The sequence below is a fragment of the Eucalyptus grandis genome, chromosome 5 (assembly GCF_016545825.1).
Source record: "Eucalyptus grandis isolate ANBG69807.140 chromosome 5, ASM1654582v1, whole genome shotgun sequence".
In the NCBI taxonomy this organism is placed as follows: Eukaryota; Viridiplantae; Streptophyta; class Magnoliopsida; order Myrtales; family Myrtaceae; genus Eucalyptus; species Eucalyptus grandis.
This window is the reverse complement of record NC_052616.1, coordinates 20,195,507-20,206,920: the sequence shown is the minus strand read 5'-3', so window position 1 is coordinate 20,206,920 and position 11,414 is coordinate 20,195,507. Positions and strand designations below refer to the sequence as shown.

General features: G+C 39.9%; 1 protein-coding gene across 1 annotated transcript; it reads left to right on the top strand.

Moving 5' to 3' along the window:
* The first annotated feature begins 1,193 nt into the window (after positions 1-1,193).
* LOC120293707 lies at positions 1,194-6,077 on the top strand. Its single transcript, XM_039313426.1, has 4 exons — positions 1,194-1,895; positions 4,206-4,565; positions 5,358-5,567; positions 5,637-6,077. The coding sequence occupies exons 1-4, from the start codon at positions 1,194-1,196 to the stop codon at positions 6,075-6,077; spliced, it is 1,713 nt and encodes a 570-aa protein (XP_039169360.1).
* The last annotated feature ends 5,337 nt before the right edge of the window (positions 6,078-11,414 follow it).

The following is an 11,414-nucleotide window of genomic DNA, read 5'->3' as shown; positions in this document are numbered from 1 at the left end:
AACTGCCACAGCGGATGCACATCTTTGCCATTAAATTAGACGCAAGATTATTCATCCACACATCTTATTATTTGTTTCCTCAGGCAGTAATTAGAAAAGTTTCGCACCAGTAGAAGCAAAATCATTAATTCCCACGAGACCATAGTATATGTCGGAGAAAAGCAAATCTATACAACAAGACACTCAACCATTTATCTTGAAACAAACCAGCTGCTTTTAGTGCATTCTTTTGACTCAAAGTAGTTCCAATGCTTAAAGCTTCTTTTCATGAATCCCACCAGAAGGATTTCCATCTCAAGCATGAAATTAGGCCTTCTCAAGTAGCATGTCCGGGAGTAATTACTTCCTCTCCTCGCCTCTGCGAGTTTTCTCTCTACCTCATGGTAGCATCTACCCCCCTTTCTTCAAAACCTAAACCCTAAATCACTGGTGTTCTTCCGTAATACAGTACCATTCTCCTGTGTTTTCTTTCCCCAGGCTCCAAAAAGGAAAATCAAAAAAGAAATGTTACTTCTACGCAATACAGTTGGAATTCTCTTCGGTGATTCTCCGGGTGCTTCTGGATTCCATAGGTAGGGATGATCTTGAATGAAAGCATCCTACAGGTGGAGTTTTGTTCGCTGCTCTGAGTAACTGATTTGAGTAGAGTATCAAATATACCTCTTCAGTGATTCTCCGGGTGCTTCTGGATTCCATTGGTCGGGATGATCTTGATTGAAAGCATCCTACAGGTGGAGTTTTGTTCGTTTGCTTCCGTTTAGTTTTTCTCTTGAGTTGTTGCTTTGCCGATGAGATTGGAGTGGTAGAGGTCAGGATCTGGATAAAGCTGAAGCTAGGTTTTCTCGGGGATGTCGGTAGTCTAGCTCTGATCCTCCCTAGACAAACGATTAATAGTTAGTGAAAATGGAAAGCAAAGAAGAAAATGAGATGAGAGTGGCAGCTTTATACAAAAGCTTGGGCACCTTTGGTCTGAGGAAGATGTAGTTGAAGTGTCTGATGAAATACCCCAACAGAAAAGGGAGGAATGTCGACGTACTCTCTATTGCAAATTGTACTCTAGACCCAATGTGAATTATCCCGCTTTCATCACTACAATGAAAAAAGCATGGAAAACAGAAGGGGTTATTTGCTCTCAGAAGGAACCAAGGCATTTCACATTTGTATTTCAATCGGAGGAGGAAAAATAGCGAGTAATGAGGAATTCACCTTGGTCATACTCAACTAATTTGCTTGTTCTGAAGCAGTGTCTCCCTGAAGTCCCTGAGCACTGCTATGAATTCACTAAGGCAGCTTTCTGGGTACGCATTGGAGGAGTTCCCCCTGGTTGGAGAATAGACAAAGTGTTAACTGATCTAGGCAAAAGGATGGGAAATGTACTAGAAGTTCAACTCGACTCAACAAATAATGTTCAGAACAGAGGAGGTAGAGTTAGAGTTAAAATCGATTTGACTTTACCTTTGAAATCGGGAGCAATTCTGGATATTGGTAACAATTGGCTATGGGTGGAATTCAAGTACGAGCGTCTCCCACATTACTGTTTCTCTTGTGGCAGAATTGGGCACTATGCAATTGATTGTATTGAAATTCCATATGCAACTTTACCCTGGGCAATGAACAAAAAAGGGTTATATGGACCCTGGTTGAAGGCAGAGACCAGTGATCACAACCCTTATTGGGATGCTTTCTATGGGAAAATGGAGGAGGAGTTCGTAGTGGAAGAGACAGTACCTATTCCACCTACCCAACCTAGTGGAATGAACTCCATTGCTCGAGAGGCAGCATCTGATATGCAAATTGTAGCCTGCAGCAAAAAACGATCAAAAAGCAGCCCAGAACAGGATATAAGCCCGGTAAATGTACCTATTGTAGTAGAAGGCGAGATCGTGGAAAACGAGGTATTATGTCCTAAATCCCAAAACCCACTATTATCAAAAGTTGGGAAAAGTAGCAAGAAGAATATGAAAGTACAAAAGGCAAAAAAAACATAAATGCATACCAGAAATATCCCCTCTCCTCACAGATGATGCAGATCTTCTGGAGACCCCGGTGAAACTGATCAAAGATGGATGTTGCGACCAAAATTTTTCGGTTGTGACCCCCTAAAACTAGGTTAATGGATTACTAAGTCTTTAAGCTTAGCTCGGGCTTTTCAAGCCCATACCAGTCGCGACTTAGGTTTGAATTCTTAACATGCAAATGATTTTCAATCAAGAGTCGCCACTAATCTATTTTTGGTGGGTCGATTAGAAACCCAAGTAAAGTAATTGGAGATTTACTTTCTTTCCTACGAACAGAGATTCATGAGTTTGGGGACTTGGTTACACCGAGACTATCCTAGTGCCATTTCGGTACCTTTTATTTCATTTTCAAAAAAATGTTTGGCAATTGAATTGATTTTAATATAAGCTTAACTTGTGTGAGGTGATCATACATGTGCGCATCTGCAATTTAACACTCAGGAAAGCAATTTAATGTTGCAAAACATACCTAGAAGCAACGAAAGCATCTGCATTATTAAATCAGAATTCACATCAACAACCATAGATATGGTTTCTAATTAACAAGCAATTACTCAATTTTATATTTTCACTTTTCTTAATGAAAATCATGCGATGCATTCTAATAATCTAATATGACATGGTAGCATGACCTAAACTATATGACATGAAGAAATGCAATAATTAAATACAATCTAAATGACCTAATTCTAATGACATGCAATGCAATGCGATGACATACAAAATTATTTAAACTAAGATGACATGCAGCATATAATTTAGTATGCGAGTTATATGTCATGCGACATTTATTAAATGATTTAGTCTAATGACGAGGAAGTTCTAATTAAATAAACCTAATAAAAACTAAATGACATGCATTTGATATTTCTATTTAAAAATGCAAAAATGATCTAGCTAGATTAAAATTCTAATTTAAACTAAGGATTAAGTCACATTAAATCCTAATTTAAACTAAGATATTATCTTAATCTAACATGCAATTTATCTAATATGCAATGACGTGCGGAGCATGCCCTAATTCTACATGACATATGCATGATATTTTTTTATATTTTATTTTTTATTTAAAAGTCAAAATTTAAAATTGCCACGTAATTAAACATGCAACTAAAATCCTAAATTAATGCATTTTTTATATTTTTCGAACTAAAATCCCTATCCTAGATATGCAAGATAACAAGAAATATTCTAAAACAAAATGAATCTTAATTCAAATATTTTTTAGATATTTTTTTAGTGGTTTTCAAAAACAAACAATTATCAACTAAACATTAAATTTAAACTAATCAAGGCATCCAATCAAGTAAAGAATTACAATGATCGAAAAAATAACCTATCATCTCACGAGGTCAAATTAACGATTACCATAATCATGAATGTCACGACAAGAAGATCAAAATAACTAAAAATCTAATCCGAATTCTTACGGATCAAATTAATAGTTATATTGATTCAACAATTAATGTGCTATCGACAAAACTCTAAGAATTAATACAATTAAAAAAATGACCCGATATCTTACGGGTCAAATTAATAATTACAATAATCCTAGGGAATACCCCTATGGATAATGCCGGTAAGATATTTTGAAATAAGCATCTACATCCGATATTACAATGTAAATGAATTAAAGAAAGCTATCAAATAAAGCACAATAAATAAACGAGAATAATAATAATACTAATAATAATAAACTAATCTACCTAATTGGATTTCCTTTTTTTCTTTTGTTTTTCTTTTCCTACTTTCTTCACCCACGGCCGAGCGGCTTCGGTGGATCACCGGAGGTTGGGTCGCCGGCGTTCAAACTTCGGCGAGGACCGGCCGCAGGTGGATCGGTAGCGAGCGGTCTGGCGGCAGCAGCAGGTCGCGGGTGGCGTCGCGGTGCCGGCGACGGGAGGTGCAGGCGGAGGAAGACGCGCGGTCGTCGACGCTGGGAGTTGCAGCAGTGACTGGTATTGCAATGGCGTCGGGATGAGCTCGCGGGTGCAGAGGGATTCCGGGTGCGGAAGTCGCGGATCGAACACGACCAACGTTGGGCGGATCGGCGTCGGCAGAAGCTTCGGGCAGCAGGGCACAGGGATTCGGTGGTAGCGTCGAATCGCGTGAGCGCGTCAAGGGGTCAGTGGGTCCTCGACTCCTGGGCAATTGGGTGATGCTCGGTGGGGCGGAGCGGTGCTTCAGTGCGGTACGGTGAACGGCAGGAGGCGAGCTGCTGCGGGATGGGCTGCCGGAGCGACGAGGGTGCGCTCGCGGGTTGCGGGGTGGTCTGCTGGCGTCACTGACGGAGACACGGCAAACCGACTCGGAATCGGCTGGGTCGCGAGTTGCAGAGACTCAAACAGAAGGTGGGGAAGCAGCGACAGCAGCTCTCGGACTGGCGAGTGGGGCTCGGATGGATTCAAGGGTATGCAGGCGATTGAACGGAGACAGCGTCGCTGCTGGGCTCCAGGGACGACGCTGGTGCAGAGGCAGGGCGGCTTCGCGGACGAACGGCGACGGGCTGGCGAAGGAAACGCCGGTGCGGTGGTCGGCGTGGAATCGGTGACTGTGGAGGCACGGCGGATCGGGCGGCGAGGAACGGCGAGGAAGATGAACAGTATTCTGTTCTTTTGTTTTTTTCTTCCTCTTTCTTTTTCTCTCACCTGTCTCTCTCACGTCCCTTTTTCTCTGCCCCCTGTGTACTTTCTGCAGCTTCTTGTTTTTTCAACCGGAAGATAATTCTTTTGCTCCTTTTTTTTTCTCTCTCTTTTCACTTCACTTTTTGTGTTTTCTTTCGAAAACCTTCAGAAACCGAGAAAAGAACCCCCCCATCAAAACCCTACGTACACACTCTTTTATAGGCCAAGACAAAATACAATTCTTTTGTGAATATTTCATTCGACGAAAAGATTGTCTATAACCTCCTAATCACCAAAATATTTTATTCTCCTTATCTCTTAAATATTTTCTACTGATTTTTAAAGATAAGATCATAGCTTGATTTTCTTAAATTCCTAAAATCCTCATTTCAAATCTCAATTTCAGAAAATGGGCTTGGGCCAATTTGTCTTCTTCGTGAACTTAGTCCAGAGCGCATCGATTTCAAACTCAAAAACACCAATTCGACCCATCCAGCCACCGGTCCAGGTAAATAAAATGCAAAATATACAAACTAAATGTAGCTATGCAATTAATATTTTTTTCGGGAGATAAAATTAACCCTAATTTTTTTATGCGATAAATGGTAAATGGATCGCCAAATTTGGAAATTTAGGTGTCGCACAAGTGGGCTTTGGTGGCTAGCCCTAATAAGTCATCTTTGAATCCATGAAAATCGTTAGTTGGAATTGTCAGGGGCTAGGCAACCCACTGACAATCCAGGAATTAAGAGCTTTAATAGCTCTCGAAAGGCCCGGTTTACTTTTCCTCATGGAGACGAAAAATAAAGCAACTATGGTGGAAAAGATTTGTAAAAAGCTTCAATTCCAGAACCTCTACTTAGTTAATCCAACAGGAATAGCGGGGGGATTGGCTATCATGTGGCAAGAGGAAATTGCTTTAAAGGTGCAAGCAAGTTCAAAACAGTTCATAGATGTGTAGTGTATTGACTCTGAAAGTAAACAAATTATGCAGATAACCTTTGTCCATGCATCTACCGATTTTGGGGAGCGTATGACATTATGGCAACTGTTGGGAAATCTTAAGCCTCCAATTTCTCTTCCATGGATTTGTATGGGAGATTTTAATGAGATGCTGTATGTATGGGAGAAAGTTGGAAAAAAAGAAGCGAACAACAGAAGAATTGCAGCATTCAGAAACATGCTTAATGATCTATCCCTAATGGATGTAGACAGCCATGGATGTGCATATACATGGGCTAATAACAGGGAGGGGGCAGATTTGGTCAAAAAGCGACTCAATAGAGTGCTCTGTACTTTAGAGTGGCGAGTTACCTTTCATGAAGCAGAAGTCCAGGCCCTTCCAGCTATCGGATCAGACCACAGTCCTCTAGTCCTTCGGCGTATCACCCGGGTAAAGAAGAGGAAGAAACAGTTCAAATTGGAAGCCTTCTAGACGGACCATGCAGAATATCAGGAAGTCATCCAGCAAGTATGGGCAGAAAAATCAACTCAAAGTTCCTCTTTCTCAGAGAAATTATGGAGGACATCACAAGTCTTATCTACGTGGAGCAAAGAGAAGTTTGCTAATGCTTATACACAGATCAAAGAGCTTAATCAAGCTTTAACAGAAATTACGAATCAAACAACTCAGCATACGAGTAAGCAAAAAGTGCAGAACATCATCAGTCAAATAGACACACTAAGAAAACAGGAAGAACAGTTCTGGGGAATGAGATCTCGTATCAAATGGTTACATTGGGGAGACAAAAACACCTGATTTTTTCATGCTATGACAATCAAACGGAGGCAGCAAAACCGTATTACAATGCTACAATTAGAAGATAATAGTTGGTGCAGAGATCCCACAATTCTACAGAAACATATTCAGTCTTTCTATGAGAAATTATATAGGACTAAGGGTCCCAGAAATTACCAATCTGTCCTAAACCAATGCCCCTCCCCAATAACAAAGAATATAAATGAAGAACTGGTGGCAGTACCTTTAATAGAGGAAATCCAAGCAGCTGTTTTTCAATTGGGAGCTCTCAAAGCCCCTGGCCCTAATGGTTTTAATGGTCTTTTCTACCAACAATCATGGGAAACTATAAAAACTGACCTGATGTAGCTAGTTCAGGATTTCTTCCAGAAGAGCATTCTTGATCCCAGACTCAATCAAACCCATATTGCTTTGATTCCTAAAGTTAAATGCCTTGAAAACATCAGTCAATACAGACCCATTAGTATGTGCAACTTCAGTTATAAAGTCATTTCAAAGATTTTAGCAAAAGACTAAAGAAGTAGTTGCCATTTATCATTGAACCAGAGCAAAGTGCTTTTGTTTCGGGGAGGCAAATTCAGGACAATATCTTCATAGTACAGGAAGTTCTGCATCAACTACACATAACAAAAAAGAAGAAAAAACATCAGGCCATTTTGAAGCTTGATATGCAGAAAGCATATGACAGGATCGAATGGGATTTTGTGAGGGATGGTATGATGCACATGGGTTTTAATGCTAAATGGGTCTCCTTAATTATGCAATGTATATCAACAGTTACTTTCAGCGTGAAAATCAATGGAGAACCTACCTCTTTCTTCCATCATTCGCGAGGACTCAGACAAGGTGATCCACTCTCACCCTATATCTTCATTATGATGTCCAATGTGTTAACCTGGCTGATGAAAAAAGCATTAGCAGATGGTACAATCAAAGGCATACAGATAAATAGATCTTGCCCTAAGCTGTCACATTTGATGTTTGCCGATGATGTTATATTTTTGGATGGAACTATTACAGAGTGCCGAGAATCTAGCCCAAATACTTAACCAATATTGCTATGCTACGGGTCAAGCAATCAATTTAAATAAATCGGGGTTTATTTTAGTGCTAAGCACTTGACATTATTAAAACATAATTTGGCCACAGAATTAAGAGTCCCTGTTCTACAGAAAACAGGAAAGTATTTGGGCATACCTACCGAGTGGGGTCAATCCAAGAAAGAGTTGTTTGCATGGATTCTGGCCAGAGTAAATTCAAAGTTATAATGATGGAAAGAAAAATTACTTACAAAGGCAGGAAATGAAGTGTTAATAAAAAGTGTTGTGCAATCCCTACCTACCTATGCAATGTCCATATTCAAGCTGCCCGTGTCTATCTGCAGAGCCATAGAACAACGCATTGCGTCATTTTGGTGGCAAAAAGGTGATGCTAAAAGAGGGATGCATTGGAAAAATTGGGAAGTCTTGAAAACTCGAAAGGATACGGGTGGACTTGGGTTTAAAGATTTGCTTACCTTTAACAGAGCCATGCTAGGCAAGCAAACCTGGAGATTAGCTACTTCCCCTTCGGCATTATGGAGCGGAGTGTTGAAAGGGATCTACTTTCCCAATGGTGATGTCTAGACAGCTTCTAAGGGACACCGGCCATCATGGGGCTGGCACAGTTTAATGCTTGGTAGAGACACAATAAAGAACAACATCAAATGGTCAGTAGGGGATGGAAACTCTATTCGTATTAGAGAAGACACATGGCTTTCACAAGGAGTAATAGGCGGTCAAGCAAACCAAACAGAGCCTATTTTAGTGTTTGAATTGACAAATGCAGAATCTTGAGAATGGAAACAACAGATAATCCATCAGCTCTATGAAGAAACTATTGCAAACGAGATTTTAGCAATCCCCTTAAGCCAACAATCCAAGCCAGATTCGCTCATATGGACAGGTAACAGAATAGGGCAATACTCTGTTAAGAGTGGATATAACAAAGCAAGGGTAACAACAAGCAGAACACACCAGAATCGACCCTCCTGTTCATTTCAACCACCACGTACCTTATGGACTCAAATATGGAGTCTTGATGCGCCACCAAAGGTCCGTTCTTTCCTCTAGAGCCTCTGTCAAAACGTTCTTCCTACGAGGGAGAACCTGTATAAAAGGAAAATAATTCAAGACCCATTATGCCCGTTCTGCCATTCTAGCACCGAAACTACAGAGCACCTTTTTTTCTTATGTAAATGGACAAAGAAAGTATGGGATGTCCCGATTTTTGAAAAGATCGGACCTAACAGCAGTATTAAACGAACAAATCAGTGGATATTCAACGCTTTCGAAGCGATCGGTTCTCACACCTTTCGAGCTCTTGGTATGATTCTGGAACATCTGGAAGGCGAGAAATAACTGGATTTTTCGAGCAAAAGACCCCAGACCAGCAGATCTACTTATTTCAGTACAGGAACAACAGATCTCTTTCAATCGAGGAAAACCAAACAAAAATGAACGACCACTCAAACGAGACAAACCTGATCAGTGGCGACCTCCGGAAAGGCAGGATTTGAAGCTAAACGTCGATGCGGCATGGTGTTCAGGCGAATTTCTGTGCTCTGTGGCTGGAGTCGTGTGCGATTCATTTGGAAGAGCTCTCGAAGGTTTCGCAGCCACGGCTAGGGTTTCTTTGTCCAACGAAGCGGAAGCCGAGGCGATTTTACACGGCATATTATATACCCAGGAACTCTAGTTGCCACACGTGAGTGACTTTGGAAGTCGAACTGTGAAGTGGTCGATCAAAAGCGACTGTTCAGCGGTGGTAGAAATGGTAATGGGCCGGGCCAAACCTTCATGGAATCTAAAAGTAATTGTGCAGCATTGTAGGAGTCTGCTAATTCAAAGCCACAATATTACGGTGATCCATTGTCCACGCCAAGCAAATGCCGCAGCAGATTGGATTGCACGGAACCATCGGCTTCATACTCTCCCACGTAATTGGCTGATTTCACCCCCATTTCCTCTATGGAATATTTTATGTGCAGATCTTTCTCCATCTGTGTTATGTAAGACTCCTCCTTAATCAAGTAATAGTCAGTTCTCTTTTGACAAAAAAAAAAAAAAGTAGGATGTCCGGGAAATCAAGGCAGGCTTCCAAGAATGCAACCTGCTGGGCTGGCTACAGCACATTTCCGCTAAGAATATCTGCAAAGAATACTTGCAGATAGCAGATTTTAAAATCATAAGCACCCAGACCAACTTCATCTATTTGATCCTAGTTTTTCAAATTTCCATGGACAAATACGTTGGGTTCCGTGACCTAGAAAGGCACAAGGAAAATCTCAGCCTAATAAATAATCAACTCACAGTTATGGCACTATAAAAACAACTTACCATCATAATTGGAGGAAGAGCAATTTGAAGACGGACTCTTGAGAACCCTTTTACGCAGAATAACACTTGAATCCATCAACTATGGTATGCTTACTGTCCCGTATCAATAGAAAGACTTACGTTATTCAGATATTCAGCTCATGAGCCTCCATATGTGCTTTCATTAGCAGAACAAATAATCCTGCTAGAATCTGGGTAGATTGGCAAGAGGTACAGCTAGAATCTTCAACTTTGTCATTAGAGTAATTTGAAGATATTAGCAAAGCTTGGACATGGGTATTGTCGAGATGCTCGGCATCTTTAGACTCTATAAGAAGTTTAAACAGACTTAAAAAGTATCCAGACTTAGATAGTATCATCTAATCGATAAGTCTATTCACACTTACAAGACAACGCGCGCGCGCGTGTGTGTGTGTCACAACGACTAAGGATTTCCAAAACATCCAGATTGATTGGCAATTGTTACAAAGACAAGCTACCTTTCTTAATCGAAGAACTCCGCTAGTGTGTGTGTGTGTGTGGACTAAGGATTTCCAAAACATCCAGATTGATTGGCAATTGTTACAAAGACAAGCTACCTTTCTTAATCGAAGAACTCCGCTAGTGTGTGTGTGTGTGTGTGTCACAACAACTAAGGATTTCCAAAACATCCAGATTGATTGGCAATTGTTACAAAGACAAGCTACCTTTCTTAATCGAAGAACTCTACTAATGGAAACAGAGGTTTGTTTGTATGGGTGACCGAATTAATGTGAATTCAAATATTATTTATGAACAGCTACTCAGTCTTCATTATGTAATCTCGTCCAATAGATTGATTAGAGAGTGATCCTTTGAAGACTATCCAACTATTAGTTTGGATGTAGAGGAATATAAAAGGAGATCAAGGTGTCGAAGTGAATAGAGAGGTCTAGAGTAAAAAATTCTATAGTCCGAGAGTACTTCAATACTTGTCTTTCTTGAGCTAACAATTGTAATCATTTAAGAGGTGTTGGCAGTATTATAATTTGTACTTAGGCGTGAGATAGTAAGATCTATTGGCTTGGGTATAAGCAGCACAACTTAATTGTAATCTCCTGTTAATTATCTGGTGGAATCTAGCTAATAGATTATCAATTTGGGAGAGTGGACATAGGCTTGCTATAAGTTGAATCACTATGAGTTTGTGTGCAATTTCTTCTATCCTTAAACTCCTATCAATTCTTTTTTCATAGACTTTTGCACACCAGTAGACTACATCAGTTATATGTTAGGCTCTGAACTTTGTACTCTAGTCAATATTATCATTCTACTATCATTATTCATACTTAGGTCTTGACTATTTTACTTTTGCTTTAAATTTGTCAAGATTTGTTGAAATCACCTATTCACTCGCCCTATGTGATATTGCTAGCACCAACACATGCATCTATTTTTTGTTGGAAATCAATGACATGATGATGTGTTACATAAGACAATCGAGATGATTTGGACTATCACGTTAGCAATTTTTTGCAAAAATTGATTGAAATGACAAAATTGAAATTCCACATAAAAATATAGGATTAAATTAGTAAAATTGAAATATTTAAAACTGAATTGATATCCATACAATAGGTTTATAACTAATTTGATAATTTTCCCTATTTTTATTCCT

Excerpts from the sequence above, each read along its gene's own strand:
- LOC120293707 (XM_039313426.1), top strand. The coding sequence starts at position 1,194 with ATGAGGAATTCACCTTGGTCATACTCAACTAATTTGCTTGTTCTGAAG. Across the intron at positions 4,566-5,357 it reads CGGTGGTCGGCGTGGAATCG|GGGCTAGGCAACCCACTGAC; the intron begins GTGACTGTGGAG and ends TGGAATTGTCAG. Across the intron at positions 5,568-5,636 it reads AAGAGGAAATTGCTTTAAAG|ATAACCTTTGTCCATGCATC; the intron begins GTGCAAGCAAGT and ends CAAATTATGCAG.